This window comes from Hyperolius riggenbachi, chromosome 6 (assembly GCF_040937935.1).
Source record: "Hyperolius riggenbachi isolate aHypRig1 chromosome 6, aHypRig1.pri, whole genome shotgun sequence".
In the NCBI taxonomy this organism is placed as follows: Eukaryota; Metazoa; Chordata; class Amphibia; order Anura; family Hyperoliidae; genus Hyperolius; species Hyperolius riggenbachi.
Genome location: NC_090651.1, coordinates 92,573,359 through 92,590,431, shown reverse-complemented (window position 1 = coordinate 92,590,431; position 17,073 = coordinate 92,573,359). Strand labels below are relative to the sequence as shown.

At 42.0% G+C, this 17,073-nt stretch overlaps 1 protein-coding gene across 4 annotated transcripts in view; it reads right to left on the bottom strand.

The window, feature by feature from the left end:
• Positions 1–17,073, bottom strand: part of RALGPS2 (Ral GEF with PH domain and SH3 binding motif 2) — a 340,810-nt gene that overhangs the window by 187,677 nt on the left and 136,060 nt on the right. For all 4 annotated transcript variants that reach the window (XM_068242552.1, XM_068242555.1, XM_068242554.1 and 1 more), the window contains one exon: positions 14,577–14,627. In XM_068242552.1, coding sequence (XP_068098653.1) covers positions 14,577–14,627 — 51 coding nt within the window. The remainder of the gene's footprint in view (positions 1–14,576; positions 14,628–17,073) is intronic.

Below are 17,073 nucleotides of genomic sequence, written 5' to 3'. Positions count from 1 at the left end.
GCCCCATTAACACCGCACTAACCCCTGCTGCCCCACTAGCACTGCACTAACCCCTGCTGCCCCACTAGCAACACTGCACTAACCCCTGCTGCCCCACTAACACTGCACTAACCCCTGCTGCCCCACTAGCTACACTGCACTAACCCCTGCTGCCCCACTAGCAACACTACACTGACCCCTGCTGCCCCACTAGCTACACTGCACTAACCCCTGCTGCCCCACTAGCTACACTGCACTAACCCCTACTGCCCCACTAGCAACACTACACTGACCCCTGCTGCCCCACTAGCTACACTGACTGACAAGAATTTGTCTAGTATATTTCATATTAGGACGGCCTCTACTCAGATACCACCTTTAGGCCATCAAAATGTCCAAGAGTGTTATTCCTAACAATATATGATAAAAATGTAATGTTAGATTGTACCCATCTGGAGGTCAGGAATTGATCTCAATATGCCCTGTATTATTCAAGTTTTTTCATAGCTGTAAATGAGACCCAGAATGGTTTTAACTAACCTACCTAAGTTAGGTATGGAGGTTAAACTACAAAGTACCGGTATCTCATATGAATCCACCACCACAGTCTCTGCAGTCACAGCAGGATTTAAGTAACTTTATATACAACATTTGACTGTTACTAGCATTGATGCCCAGAGATAAATAGCGGAGTTCATTAATGAATAGCCCCACAGATAATTGAAGAGTTTAACAGTGCAGATCTTATTAAAAGGACCACTACAGCAAAGAAACAAAGAAAAAAAGTAAGCAGATAAAATCTGACAGAACCAACAGTTTTGGACTAGTCCATTTCCTCATGGGGGATTCTCAGAGTTTTCTTTGTTTTCAAAAGCATTCCCTGAGAAGCAGTTGCTCAGTTCAACTGCCAAAATAGTGCACAAGCAAGTAGGGAAGCTGACTGGTATCTTACTATTCTGACAGCCAGACTTAGCAACTGCCATTCAGGAAATGCATTTGAAAACAAAGAAAACCCTGAGAATCCCCTACGAAGAGATGAACTAGTCCAAAACTTGCTGGTCCTGTCAGATTTTAACCGTTTTTTTTTTTGTTTGTTTTGTTTGTTTTTGCTATAGTGTGTGTCAGGAATATAGCAGCTAGTTATGATAAGGATAATACAGTAATATATTTTCATTTTCCCATTTTTATGTCTGCTGTGTACTACTGTATCATATGGGATTGTCTGCTAGCCAGTCTGGCTTTGAAGGCTGGCAGCTGCCTGGAGTTCGTTATATCATGTAAATTGACCCTTCATTCAATGGCCATTGTCTGCTCCTAATTGGGAGATGGGAAATCTCTGCAATTAGGGACTGTCTACCTAGCCTCTAATTAGGAGATGGCTATTCAGGCCAATAACAGCCGTATCCTTACCTTTGATCGGCTAGGAAATACTGTCAACAATGTGTTTGTCACCTGTAACTTGGACTAGGGAAGTCTTTTCATGTATGTGCTAAAATACACTTTAACCTGGGGAAATTGGATGTTAAGGAAGTCTTTTTGTTGTGTGTGCTATAATACACTTTTCACATGTGGATGTTAGATCTCTGGGAATCAAATTATGGCTGAGGATGTAATTAAAACTAGTACCCCCGTCCAAACAGGCTTGCAGCCTCAAGGCAAATATTCCATTATAAAAAGCAGGGGACAGATACCTAAAATCAGTCTACTCCTGACGGTAGCTGGAGCCGGACTCCCGGTCTAAGCTAAGTTGGCTCCTGATCCAATCAGAACGGTGTCCGTCCACAGAACCCAAGTCCAAGATTCGTCTATCTTGATCCCTGTTATTTTGGTAAGCAAATCGCTTGTGTGTATCTTTGTAAACTCTTAATTTTGTAACTTTTTTTATTTTGTTTTTGTAATCTTTTGTATATATTCTGTTCTGCATTGTTCCACTTTTTTCCTGGAATATTAAATTGCTATTTAATAAGCTTGACTTCTGCTGTACTAAACTAACACTCATAGCCTAGAAGAGACTGCAGTGTAACTGTGCATAAGTCCATGCCTAATTGTATGCTTTAGCAATACTACCAAATGAAATTGTAATTACATTGTGTATATGGGGCACTTCTGCGCTCGACAGCAGAGTGGGAGTGGCTAACAGTATCGTTCGGAACGACTGTTAGTGGTTTTGCTGCACGACAGTGTAACTTGCATTACAAATCAGTGCCTGATTGTGCTGTGTTACTGTACAACTGTACTTTGTGTGTGGGTGCGTAGCGTTCCCGTATTTGGCCTAAGCGCAAAGCTGACCCGAATACGAAAACGCAGATTGCGTGTTGAGCACTCAACAGCTGAGTTGACGTGTCTAGCAACCGCTAGTGGTGGCAGTAAGAAGCTTTTTAGGGGTCACAGCCTTATTTGTAGCTTGAATAAGGCTGTCCCCCGCTTGATCTGGTCAAACCCGCAATCGGGAACCGTATACACAGGCGTGCCGCGGGCCAGTTCCTGACAGTGTGGTCCTTTAAGCAGTTTGAAAAAGGAGTTTGGTAAACAAACTGGGGTGTTCCTAAAAAAAACACAAATCTTGGAAGAAATATTTTTAGTAGGCTGTATGTGTAAGTTTAAAATGTTAAAACTGGAAGTTTAGTTCAGACAGAACCTTATTAATTAAGGTACATTAGCTAGGATAAACATTTAGAGTAGCAGAATTCACTAGATCATTAGATGTCCTGATCCTAAAGTACCGTAAAATATCAAGCCAAAGTAAGCAGGATGAGTAGCTGCATAACACTCAATCACACTATTTAGGGAATCAGCCGAGTTTCCACTACAGGCTTGCAGAAGAAAGAAAAATGTGTACACTTTATGTGAATTTCTGTATGCTGCTAGCAGATTACAAATTCCTCCTCCATGGTTTTCTGTGTAAAATATGAATGCAAATATTTGCTTTTCACTTGCAAAGTCATGCGCTATTTGCATGTGTAATGTGAAAATTGCAGCAGACTCTAAAAAATTTTTAACACAGGGCATTGTGAACGAAAATTCCCATTACATGGAAACTAGCTCATTGACTTATTAGCAAGCATTCTAATGTGAATTTACATACAGAAAAATAACAGAAAATTAGCGTAAATGGAAACTTCTTAGAACCTGATAATAGATTGACTGAAAAAGTCACCAAAGAAAAATAAAATGAATTAAAAACAGTTCAAAAAGGGAGTATTGGTGGACTTACCTCCCCAAAAAGAACACAAAGTTGAAATTCAGCACAAAAAGAACTTTAACCATATGCTCTAATGAGAAGCTGAATACTCTCCAAAATGATTACTTTTATCTAGAGATATTTAAAGGAATGATATGGCATAGAGAAGTACATTCGCCATGTAAAGTGACTCCCACCAGCATAACCAGTCTAAGGCCCACCAACTTTGAACTTTTTTAGCTGTATATGTAAGGTGCAAGAGCAAATACACTAGAATGGCTTTTTTCAACAGTATTATCGCATGTACCCCTTTAAGGATTGTGATGGTCAGGGCTGTGGAGTCAGAGTAATTTTGGGCACCAGGAGTTGGAGTTAGAGTCGGAGTCGTGGTTTCATAAACTGAGGAGTCGGGAGTCGGATGATTTTTGTACAAAATACACAGCCCTGTTAAAGAGAGTCTGAAGCGAGAATAAATCTTTCTTCAGACCTCATAGATAGCAGGGGCATGTGTGCCCCTGCTAAACCGCCGCTATCGCGCCGCTAAACGGGGGGCCCTTCACCCCCAAATCCCCTCGGTGCAGCGTGGGAGTGCTTCCTGGTTGGGGCAGGGCTAACCGCCGCAGCCCTGCCCCACGCGCGTCTGCCAGCACGTATCTCCGCCTCTCCCCCACCCCTCTCAGTCTTCCTTCACTGAGAGGGGCGAGGGAGAGGCGGCGATGCGTCGCTGATAGACGCGACTGGAGGCAGGGCTGCAGCCGTTAGCCCTGCCTCCAGGAGCGACAAAGTCTGCGACCAAGTGTTTGAGGGTGAAGGGACCCCCGTTTAGCGGCGGGATGGCGGCGGTTTAGCAGGGGCACACATGCCCCTGCTAACTATGAGCTCTGAAGCGAGATTTATTCTCGCTTCAGAGTCTCTTTAAGCCTTAAACTAAGGAGTCAGAGTCGAGGAGTCAGAGCCATTTTGGGTACCCGGGGTTGGAATCATGGATTTATAAACCGAGTCATCGGAGTTGGAAGATTTTTGTACCGACTCCACAGCCCTGGTGATGGCCAATACCCCCTGATATAAATAACATCTCAACTCAAGCCACATGAGAAGCTCATGCAGAAATCTGTGCAAGCATCGCAGTTTAAAGGGAACCAGAGATGAACGATTCACACAAAATAAACATATCAGTTGATAGCTTGCAAAGAATAAATGCTCTACCTGATAATTTCGCCACTCTGGTGTGCCTTGAGTGTTTTTTATCCATTATTGCTCCAGGAAATATCCAATATGGCCGCCGGCTCATTTCCCTTCTGCTTCCAGGTTATAAGCTGTTCTGGATGTACTGTCTAGCCTCTATGAGAATATAGACAAGCAGGGCTGCTGCAGCCTTTCATCTGTCTGCTTTCAACTTTATTATTCTGGTATGCTGTGTGGCTGCCTGTAGGAAGTGTCTCTCAGAAATGAAACTGCATACAGTAGATAATGACTGGCTGCACACTGCACACAGATACACTTGTCTGTTTCAGAGCTTATTTCTCGGCAGCAGCAGCCCTCCCATGTCATCACAGCTCTCAGTATGCAAAGCAGGAAGTCTGAGCCAGGAGGGGGCAGGCTTGGGCTTGAAAAGACTCCACAGAAGAGTGACTCAGCTATAATGATTCCAGGTCAAACCTAGACTGAATCAGTCGGTGGATTATCATCACAGTTGATAACAGATAGATTAGACTGAGAAGAATAAAACTAAAAACAGGGTAGGTGTTTACTGTCATGTTCCCACTGATAAATGTAATAAAATACATGAAGGTGCTTCGTCTCTGGTTCTCTTTAAGCCCTGTTCAGACACACCCCTTGGTTTGCCAGTGGAGCCATAGTGAATAAGGTCAACCCTTTTAAGGACCGCTTGCAAAGTTGATCTTTTGAATTATGGGCCATAACTGCAGAACCTTCGCTTCCCTCTGCCCGCACCCCCCTTTCAATGTCTCCCCAGGAATAAAAGATGATTGCCAAGTGCGACTGGTGATACCATAGTAGGGCAGTCTCTGCTCTTGGCTTTCAGACATTTTCCCTCCTTACCCTCATCACCCCCCCTCCAGAACCTGTATAGCCAAAACAAACTCCTTTGCACTTGGCAAAATAAATGATTCTGATCTGATGAGGTTGTGATACATCATGGAAGGCTCCTTTAACTTTTTTGAAGGCCATAGGTGGTTTCAAACTTTAAATATATATTAATCTATATGGCAGTTTTAATTCTTACATTTTCAAGGAGTTATTCTATAGCCAGTTGCTAGCTGAAGCAAAAATGGGTGAATAGGATGAAGCTGAAGCCGCTTTAGAGCAAGAGAGGTGAAGAGTTTTAGGAATGGAGATGGTGAGAACGAGGAACAGACACAAAAGAGGAGGCCATAAAACTTATTTACTAAAAACAGTATCCATGGGAGAATGGAAACTCTTGATCAAGTAGAGCTGCTGGATGATTTATTAGCGATTGGGAAATGTGGTATAGTTTACAGCATGAGGGAGAAATTCATATTTTCAGCCACACAAGCAAGTGAAATTTTTTCCAACCTAAATTTGTAAAATAAACATAGCCGGTGCTCAAATCCTGCGCTAAGGGGAATAGCTCACACAAAGCAGCTCAAAACATGTTGCTTAACCCGTTCAGTTACAACACGAAACAATGCCTGTTGGTCTAAGGACTAAGGGTGGACAGTCTTAATTACCATAAATTTCAAATCTTTAATAACCTCTTATTAACAATATCCCCCAAATATTATCACTCATTTTCTGGTGAATGCAAAGAACTGGAAAAACTCTACAGAACTTATTGTAAAACAACAACAATTAGAAAGGAAATGGTTTCACTATAAGCCCCAGGAAACACTTAGTACGTAACGTACATAAAGTGTCTGACTTTATATGGTAAAGCCATATAAACTGACAGGCACAAATACATCTATCTGGATGATTGAGTGAGCTCAGCTGTACAGGATGACAGCAATATGCCTTTAAAAATTTACAGCAATCTAGAAGACAATTAAAGTAGCTGCTCGTAGCAGAGGCACGTTCACAGCTTTCAAGCAGTTACAGTCTTCCGTTTTCCAATGGCTGAGATTCCACAAGGATATTACATTTCCGTATGTGTTTTTCTGTATGAGAATCGTTGCGTTTCATGGAAATTTTTATGTGGTTTTTCACACATGGAGCATATTGACAATCACTACATGGGAATCAGAAGCATTGTCCGAAAAGAGTCCGCATGCTGTCTTCCCCTCTTCCCCCCCACCCCACATCTGCATGTGGAAATTTGCATTTTATGGAAATAAGCTTGTTGACTTTGATTGTAGTGTGTTCTCATGAGTTTTTTTTTTCTTTTTATGCAGAAAAACACTCAAACCTACATGGTGTGGAAAAGTAGTCTAAGGTCTAAGACCCAATAGCAGTGCTTTTGCAGCACTTTCCGATCACTGCCAAATCAGCAAAGCGCTACACCAGTGGATATCCAATGGGGTGATCAAACATGCACTGCTTGCAGCATTTTGGAAGCGATCCCGGAGCAAACATATCAGTTGCTGAGTCGCCAAATCGCGATCACTCCGGGAATCATAGTTATAGTTAGTGTGGTTGAAAAAAGCCATTCATCCATCAAGACTGAAAAGAAAAATAAAATAAGCATTAGGTACCCTGCTCTCCTGCTCCTCACATATCCCAGTTGATCCAGGGGAAGGCAACAAAAATAAAACAAAACAAAAAAAACACAACAAAAAAACAACTTACAAGCACCCTTGAAGTGCAGCTGTAATGTGCATGAAAAGCCGCGCCCAATCGGGTCCATGCTACTGCGCATGTGCGAGCCGTCTGCCCCTGCTCAGTAACATGGACCCGATTGGGCTCGGCTTTGCAGGTACAGTGCAGCTGCACTTAAGGAGTCCTATTGCTGGATCAGCCTGGCTGAGGAGGTTGAGGGAATCCTCTTAAGGATCCAGAGGCTTCCCCCTCCCAAGGCAAGTATTAAAATAGGCTTGCAGGAAATCTCACAGGTTTGCTTTAAATCCAAACTCTGGCATGAAAAACACAATATATTCCACTGGTCATAATTTAACAAAGAAAGTCAAAATGGAGAAGGCTTGTGTGAAAAACTAAGCACACATGATGATTCAACAGCTTGTAGAAATACCTTCAGCTACAATAAACTGACATTATCGTTTTCTGTAGAACTATCATTATCTCGCATTACTGTGGAGGAACTTTGACCCACTTTTCTTTACAACATTGTTTCTGTTCATTGAGAATTCCAACATTCATTTCAACACAGCTTTCAAAAAAATAAAAATAAAATAAAAACAGTAAGGGCAAGAAATTAAAATAACAAACAAAAAACAGATACTTACCCAAGTAGTGAGAAAACTCGTGACGGTCTAGAGCAGTGGTCCTCAAACTAAGGCCCGTGGGCCAAATGTGGCCCCCTGAGGCTTTTTTACTGGCCCCCCAGACACAAAATGTATTACTTATAGATGCAGTCAGCTACATCTTTAAATATTGATGGTCCGCATATAGAATAGCAGTGCTGGCACCACCCATCCACATGGAAGCCAGAAAGCAGTCATTTGCTGGTTTCCATTCAAACTCCACATCAGGTGACACTGCTGTCCAATTGGACTTCAGATAGTCACCTGGGTATGCTTCACTGTCTGGCCCGCGAAGACTTCTACATCATTTTATGTATACTCCAGCCCCCCAGCAGCCTGAAGTAGGTTGACCCGGCCCTCGACCTAAAACGTTTGGGGACCCCTGGTCTAGAGGCTCACTTACTGCGCAGGTCTGGACCCTTCTCACGCATTCACAGTGCATGGACTGTGGCCACAAACCACATACTCCAAAAAGTTGTTAAATATGTTTGGAGGGACCCAGCACTGCTGGTGTGCTTGGGATTACTGTTGCAGGACTCCATTTTGGTCAAACTTTAGCCATCACACAGAAAGCCTCACAGTAACTAATAAGTATTGTGGTATAACGAGAACTTTGTAGTTGATAAAATGACTCAAAGTTGTCCCATTTCAGTGGCTGAAAAACAACCCAAAATTATCACCCTGTCACCCTGCTTGAAAGCTGAGCTGGAATGAGGCACTTGGGTTGATATGTCTTGTTTGATTGCAAACGTAAGCTATGCTACCAAGATCTTTTTAGTGAGAAGAGCCTTTATCCTGACAGACCTTCCAAATATTCGGCATTCGCTTTTTATCTATCATCTGTATTGTCTGAACTTTAACATTTAACATGTCAAGTAAGGTCTGTAGAGTCAGATATATAGTCCTTGTGCTTTTTGCAATTTTTTTGAAAATTGTACCTTGAGGTGAATTTGCTGACACATCCACTTCGGGGGAAGATTGACCCAGTCCTGTACAATATTATGCAAAGCACAGCATAAGCATTGTATAGCACTTGCTCCATATATTACTTGATCCCGGTACACGCCTCTCCTCCACTTCAAGTGCTGTGAAGCCAGTCAATCACCATTCGGGTGCTACAGCCACATGGCGATTGACTGGCTGCATAGCACTTGCAAACTGACCAGGAAGTGGAGAAGACATGCAACGAGAGCAGGTAATGTATAATAATACAATAACGCTCCACTGTGCTCTGCATAAAAATGTATAGGACCCCACCCCCCAGCACTGCAGGGGCTATAGTTAAGAAGTGATGGCAGATTACAGGCAATAACACACCATGCTTTAAAAAACAGTGACATCATTAAGCAGAAGCAGCTAAGTTGCAAACAGTTTTTGTATTTGTGTTTTAACAGTCTTAAGAGAAATCCGTGACTGACAGACCTGAAATATTAAACGAAATAAGCAATTAAATCTTGTATCAGTGAATCTACTGCGTACTAATTGGTTTTGGCAACAGCAGTATCATTTAACAGAGGAGTTGACTTGTGAAACCTCTGGAGACTGCTATGTGAGATGTAACTGTCAACAGAACACTGAGTGCATAAAGATGTTTTATGAGCGACAATGTTAACATAAATAATAGAAACTCTTATTGATTTATGTCTCAATTGCCTGTGGGGTTCTCTGCACATGTTAAAGTATGTGGACTGATCAGGGCAGGTGTGTGGACCAACAGTCAGACCGCCAGAAGCAGTACTCACAGCAAAGCATGTTGTGTCTAAGTAACAGTTTGTACTAGCCCTGCCTCACTGGTAAAAATGGAAACTACTACTAATTAATCACACGCTACAAAAATATACCATGTAGTTGCATGTGCTTGCAAATAAAATCTTATTGCACAATATGAACATGAATTCTGAAACGGGGTTGCTCCCCACATTACTAAAAACAACCCATAAAACTGAGGCTATTTGGATGCCTCCTGGTGGTTAAACTTCCAACCGCGGAGATTCTGTAATGAAAGAGACCAGGAGCCCAATGGTGCAGTATCGTTGAGATATATACAGTAGGTATTAGTTGAGTAATGAAATATACTCACTATGCACTCCTGCAACAACCGACAGAGCCTACGGGAAAATAACAGTCCCCGTTCAGTATCCCAGGTCTGCTGCGCAGATACTGGTAGGTCGCTCTCCTTGGATTATTGATACACGTGGTGCTTGATACTCTCCGGAAATGGTAGAACTAATGACTAAAAGGGACTTTAGGAAGGGCCCATCAATACTTCAAGCTGGAATAAGTATAATTTAGGAGTAAAAGGATCTTCCCTGCATAAATGAACAAACCACATGGGTAGATATATTTAACCCTCCTGGCGGTTTATTAAAATCCGCCAGGGGACAGCAAAGCAGTTTTAAAAAAAAAAACATTTTTGGCGACGGGCGGGATGACGTCACCGACGTCAAAGGGGACTCCGATCCACCCCTCAGCGCTGCCTGGCACTGGTTGGCCAGGCAGCGCACAGGGTCTGGGGGGGCGACGCGACTGATAGCGGCGGCGATCGGATTGCACACGCAGCTAGCAAAGTGCTAGCTGCGTGTAGCAAAAAAAAAAAAAAATTATGCAAATCGGCCCAGCGGGGCCTGAGCGGTGCCTTCCAGCGGCATAGCCCGGGCTCAGCTCGGGCTTACCGCCAGGAAGGTTAATGAGGCCGTGGGCCTCAATTTACTAAGATCATGCTGGAGATAATATGGCAAGAGAAAACTTACCTCCACACAGTAAGAGAGTTATCTTATCTCTTCATTCCTTACGTTACCTCTTCTGTAGTTAATTTACCTCCTCTGTAGTTAAGTTACCTCCTCTGTAGTTATTTTCACACGCAGTTAATGAACAGCCTGTCTTTAACTCTGGAGTTATTTTAAGGATTAAAGAGTTAACTTAAAGACAGTAGAGTTAACTTTAGGTTTGTCTGAGGTAAAATGTTTCCTGAATACTACATGCCTTATCACCATGGTAACAACTCTAGAAACGTTATTAAAGACAGGAGATAAGCTTAGTGAATTGAGGCCAATGCGTTTCACGGGTACTGGCCAGCTTCCTCAGGTCAATAAAAAAAAGCGCTCGAGTCTGCAGCAGTCGTTTTACTCCTAAATTATACTTATTCCAGCCTAAAGTGTTTATGGGCGCCTCCTACAGTCCATTTTAGCCATAAAAATGTGGTCAGAGTGCTCACAGACCAGAATTCCTCTTTGAAGTAGCCTCAGTGGGTGCAGCGAAACGCTCACGTGACCCGGGACGCCAGGTCGCACTGCACATTGCACAAACTGATTTAGAGTCAGCAATAGCAGGGAAGCGTGAATTAGGAGATCGGAGGTCCACACGCAGCTCCCATGCTGACACACATCTAAGGACAGCAGATCTGTGAGTGTAAAGGCCCGTTTATACACTATCGCTGACACTGCCTTGCGACTTCGGGCATAAAATGACAACCGCCAGAAATGCATGTACAAGCCTCATGAGACATTAACCGTGTACCATGTGGCATAGTTCCATACCGCGCGTACACTATACATGCGTCACTATGGTAGCGCTCACTGGGCTATCGCCACAATGACCGTTACTATTTTCAGTACAGGTCGGTAACATTTCTGTGTTAGCCAAAAATCACCAAATTGTGAGCTAAATAACTCTTAAAGGACTACTGTAGGGGGTGGGGGAAGGAAAAAAAAAAGTTGAACCTACCTGAGGCTTTTAACGGTCCCCCGCAGATGTCCTGTGCTTGTGCAGCCAGTCACCGATGCGCCGGTCCCTGCCTCGGGTTCACTTCCGGAATTTGCAACTTTAAAGTCAGAAAACCACTGCATCTGCGCGACCTCAGTCCCGATGACGTCACTGGGAGCGAACTGCGCAGGCGCAGACCGTGCTGGGCTTGCGCCGTAAACTCCCAGTGACGTCAGCGGGAGCAAGGCCGCGCCCATGCAGACACAGTGGTTTTACAACTTTAAAGCCACAAATCCCGGAAGTGAAGCAGAAGCGGGGAATCAAAGAATCGGTGAGTGGCTGCGCAGGCACAGGACGTCTGCGGAGGACCACTAGAAGCCCCGGGTAAGTTCAACTCTTTTCCCCCCTACTCCCCCTACAGGAGTCCTTTAAATGTCAATTCACAAAAGAACACACACAGTAAAAAAAAAAAAAAAAAAAAAAATGCATGAGGTAATCTACCTCACATGAAATTATTACCAAACAGATCTTGGCAGACTGACATTTTACCAATGAAATCAGCAATGCGCAGCGATTAAAGGTACAAACAAACAAACAAACAAAAAATCACTGAAGTTTAACCAGTTCACCCCCAGGGGTTTTTACCCTAACGGACCAGAACAATTTTCACCTGTCAGTGTTCCTCCCTTTTATACCCTAATAACTTTATTACTACTTATCAAAAGAAAATGATTTATACCTCGTTTTTTTCGCCACCAATTAGGCTTTCTGTGGGTAGTACATTTTGCTAAGAATTTTTTTTATTCTAAATGCGTTTTAATGGGAAAAATACAAAAAATAATGGAAGAAATTTATTATTTCTCAGTTTTCAGCCATTATAGTTTTAAAATTAAACATTCTACTGTGGATAAAACCAACACATTTCATTTGCCCAGTTGTCCCGACTATTAAACCGTTTAAATTATGTCCCTATCACAATGTATGGGGACAATAGATTATTTTGAAATATAGGTGTTATTTTTCTGTTTTGTTTTTTTTGGCTCTGGCCATAATTACAAGCCCCTATGTAATAAAGTAAAATTAATTTTCCCTCAAAATATAGATTAACCACTTCAGCCGTTTTCACTTTATGCATCCGAGCAATGTTCACCTCCCATTCATTAGCCTATAACTTTATCACTACTTATCACAATGAACTGATCTATATCTTGTTTGTTCCGCCACCAATTAGGCTTTCCTTGGGTGGTACATTTTACTAAGAGCCACTTTACAGTAAATGCATTTTAACAGGAAGAATGAGAAAACGGATACAATTCATTATTTCTCAGTTTTCAGCCGTTATAGTTTTAAAATAATACATGCCTCCATAATTAAAACTCACATATTGTATTTGCCAATTTGCATGGTGCATTTTTTTTCATTTTGCATCCATCACTATTTACAAGTTTAAAATTTTAAATATCAATATAAAGATGACATATTTCAATTTTTTTTTTAAAGTTTAGACCCTTAGGTAAATATTTACATGTTTTTTTTTTAACGCAATGTTCTTTTTATATTAAACATTTTATTTGGGTATTTTTGGGAGGATGGGATGTAAACAGTAATTTTTTCCTTTAAATGTGTCGATTTTTATTTTATTTTTACATTTAGTTGTAGTTTTACTTTTTGGCCACAAGATGTCAGCTATGAGTGTTTACATGACGTCACTCTATGCGTAACATATACGCTTAGAAGATCGCAAGAGCCAGAAAGAGCGAAGCTTCCGAGAGAAGCTGTCGCTTTTTCTGTGGGGGAGAGGAATCAGTGATCGGGCACCATAGCCCGATTCATTGATTCCTGGGCTAACGATCCGCGGCCGGGAGTGTGCGTGCACGCACGCGATCGGCCACGGGAGCGCGTGGACGCGCACATGGCCTCCTGGACGTAGTTAGTACGTCCAGGAGGCGAAAGTGGTTAAAAAAGCTGAGTCCCTAAGGCAGGGGTAGGGAGCCTTGGCTCTCCAGCTTTTAAGGGACTACAAGTCCCACAATGCATTGCAGGAGTCTGACAGCCAAAGTCATGATTAATAAAGGCAAATGCATGCTTGGATTTGTAGTTTTATCACAGCTGGAGAGCCAAGGTTCCCTACCCCTGCCCTAAGGCAACTATTTATTTATTTTAAGCTGATTTTTTTTTATTTACAAGTGGGGTGGGGGGGGGGGGTTGGAAGTGTAATTTATTAATTTTATTAAAGGAATACTATCGATTCACATATTTTCAATTGACACAGGAATTGTTTGGGAAGTGCTGCTAAGTGCTGGTGTATACATTTTAGTAGCAACTTCATTGTTTACTGTTATCAAAATACTTTCAAACTTTACTTACGCCAAAACTGACGGCTGACTGAGCCATGAGGAGAGGGGAAATTCCCCTCACACTTGATCAACACACTTGTTAACTCTATGTGTAGCTCTGTGTGTGACAGAGAGAACAGCTGCAGTTCCTGTGTCCTGCGTTTCTGACTGAAGTGTCTGAAGAGAGCAGAGGAATTGTAACTAATTCTCACAGCTTTTCATACGGTTTTTGCTTTCAGAGTTTGATATGTTTGATATTTGCTTTCTGTAGTCTGATATGCAACTCTGGCTGTGCATTGAAGCAGACATCCCTTCTGCAATTGATTTGTTCCAATATAGCTAAATCCTACCCTCAAAAAAATTACAGCTTTTGCCTCTGATATTTAACATGAAAAGTAGGAAAATGTTTACACCACTACTTAGACATTATTTGCACACTGTCATTTTAGAACACTTGGATATCGATAGTATTCCTTTAATATTGTCTATGTACATATTATGTATGTGCCTGTATGTGTAATATACTTTTTGGCCATAAGATGGCGCTAGTGAACACTTTCCCGTTATAGAAAGTGATCACTTTTTTTTTTTTAATTTTGTTAACTGTGACAGTTTCCTGTTTTGGTGAATGGACGTGGCCGCTGTTCGCAGTCACGCCCATTCACTCCAGGCATTGCGATTGGGTAGAGGACCGCTCGGTCCTCTTCCCCAATCACTTAGCACAGGATCCCGACGGAAACAGCGGCGGTAGCGGCGCGCACACGTGCGGAGCGGCAGTGGGAACGCGGAACATATTAAAACGTCATGTTGCCGTTAACAGGCTAAAGCATGACGTTTTAATACGATACATTGTCATTAAATGGTTAAAGTATATTAAGTATACTGGACCTTAATTACTACATAAAACTGTGGAGATGGGAAAAAAAAAAAAAAGGTTAAAATTGATAGACGTTAAAATCCATATTTCTATGAACTACTCACCTCTGGCTGAATGGCTTTAAAAACCGGCATATCCATTAGTGTTATCTGACCCTGCAAGAAAAAGCCCAGAGGATTAAGCCTGAATACTAACCTCATCCAGCAGGTAAACAGGAATCACTGAATTGAAAATGATGTATGTTTAAACATATTAGCAGCACATGATCCGCTCTAATGTTACTCTTTCCCTCTGGGGTCTAACTGACATGTTTATATTGAGAAATGGGAGACTCTATGCTAAGATTGAGTCAGTAGAAGAGATCCTGCTGACAGGGAACATTCATACTATATACACGGAGCAAGGTCAGCCTGAGTTTGTGGTTAAGAAACAATTCAACACTTATGAAGAAGAATCTGACTGCTCTGTGTCAAAATATACAGCAAAACACAATGAAATATACAGTACATGCAACCCCCGCTCCTCAGGGGCCACTGACAGGTGGCAGGAAAGGAATATTCAGTGAGAAGGTGTCTTCTACAATATTAAATTGTGTTACCAACCTCTTGTCTAATTTAAAGTTGTATTTTTAAAGTGTACCATTTCATTAGCCACTTGAAGATCAGCCACCATTTCCAACTTTGTAGGCCTCTTCAAAATAGTAAAAAGCTTTACTTCGGATGAACAGATGTGGGTCTTCTGCTTCCATAAGACTAGAGCTACCAGCATCCTCAATTATCAACAGCCATTCCTACCACTAAAGGGAATGTAGACAGACTGTCCATTCTTTCACGCTCAGTCTATACTCTCTTTGTGCCCTCTATATCCATGAGATGGAAGAATTTTTTAAGACTTTAAGACTAAGGAAACGGTAACTTTTTTTAAGATCAGTGTGGAGATTTGAACTACAGTATTACAAATGTGTATTTGTGACTGATAATTCAATAATAAAAAGACACAAGAAAGTACCAAATGATGTCAAGTCCAGAGAATAATTTCATTGGTTAACAGAAGAGATTGTCAGTTAGGTCAGGTTTAAACTTGCGATGAAGTGGCAAATTAATTTGTGATAACGGATCTGATCACTGGTCGATCGGATCCGTTTTCACTCCATTGCCACTCCATTTCTGTTCTGCTTCCGTTCCTTCTGCTCTGTTTCCTCACATCTCCCTCCAGACCTCAACAGTGTTTTTTTCTATTTAGAACTGTCCGTTTCTTCACCAGTGCGAAGAAACATTCCGTTTTGTTATTGCCCCCAATGCAGCGCTTCAGCCTCCAGTGATCCGCTGGGCTCAGCGGTCCGGAAAAATTGGTGCAGCAGGAAACTTGCGGTCCGTTCAGCGGATCGCATGCTTTTTAATAGATCCATAGATTAACATTGGATCCGTTCCCATCCCTTACGATCTGTTCCCTTCTGATCTGGAAATGGACGTGTTTTTAACTCAAAGGTGAACCAGGCCTCATATGCAAATCATTTGGAGTTTATGCAAATTGTATGTTAATGTTATGTAGATTCATACAGTTGGGGATTGAACCAATTAAATACTGAAGATTTAGGCTGAATTTGCAAATCTAAAATTTGCTTTAACTCAAAATTATTAGCAATCTCATTGAACATCTCTACTCTACATATCAGTTACAGGCTGGATCAGGAGCAATTTGACATGTATGAATATAGCGAGGCTATAATAACTGAGGGGTAATACCACTTCAAATCCCATCCTCAGACGGACACAGACCTAAAAATACCATCTAGTAGCTTGGTGATCAGAGCGTTTCAAAGTCAACTTTTTGCAAGGAATTACATTTTGGGAGCTAGAAATTCTGTCTTCAAATTTTGATAACACGACCAGAAGCAATCAAGTTAATAAAATCTGTTTTAATGCTTTGTGGGTGGGGCTACTGCTGCTTGAATTGCATCATCCTGCAGTTCAGAATGGAAGAGGGCAGGTACAGACACCCTATTTGCAACCCATAGCCCTGACAGTCTGTGGCACAGGAAGTGTCCAGTACCTAGGCTTAGAAGTTATCAAACCGATGCTAATTTTCTAAATGGTTTAAATTACATGCAGGTCGGCATTGCCTAGCCTAACGCAGTGGTAGCCGATTTGGTTTCATCTAATTCCCAGCAGAACAGATTGTGTATCAACTCAGCAAATTAGCATCTCACCGATTATCTCTACTCCCAAGGGCTCATTCAGATTACACGACGCATGCATAAACACTATTTCATGCATGCATTCCCGACACACAGCATGCACGTCCCCGTGTGTAAAAGTAAAGCAGTGTGCAGCCGCAACACAATGGAACCTGAAGGGAAACCGTGTGCAATAAAATGTTCCAGGCCGTGATCCATCACTACACACAAAAACACACCGCTGTGTAACGGTAACAAGTCTATGGACTTTCTTGTTACGGTGTGGATCGCACACTATGTGCAGTATGTCATGTCTGACGGCAATGCATATAGTGTGAGGCCTTGTTCATATTGCGTTCCGATCGTGTTGGCATTGGGCTTTTGACACATTTTTATTTTTTTCGATTTCTGTGCATTGGGCGTTT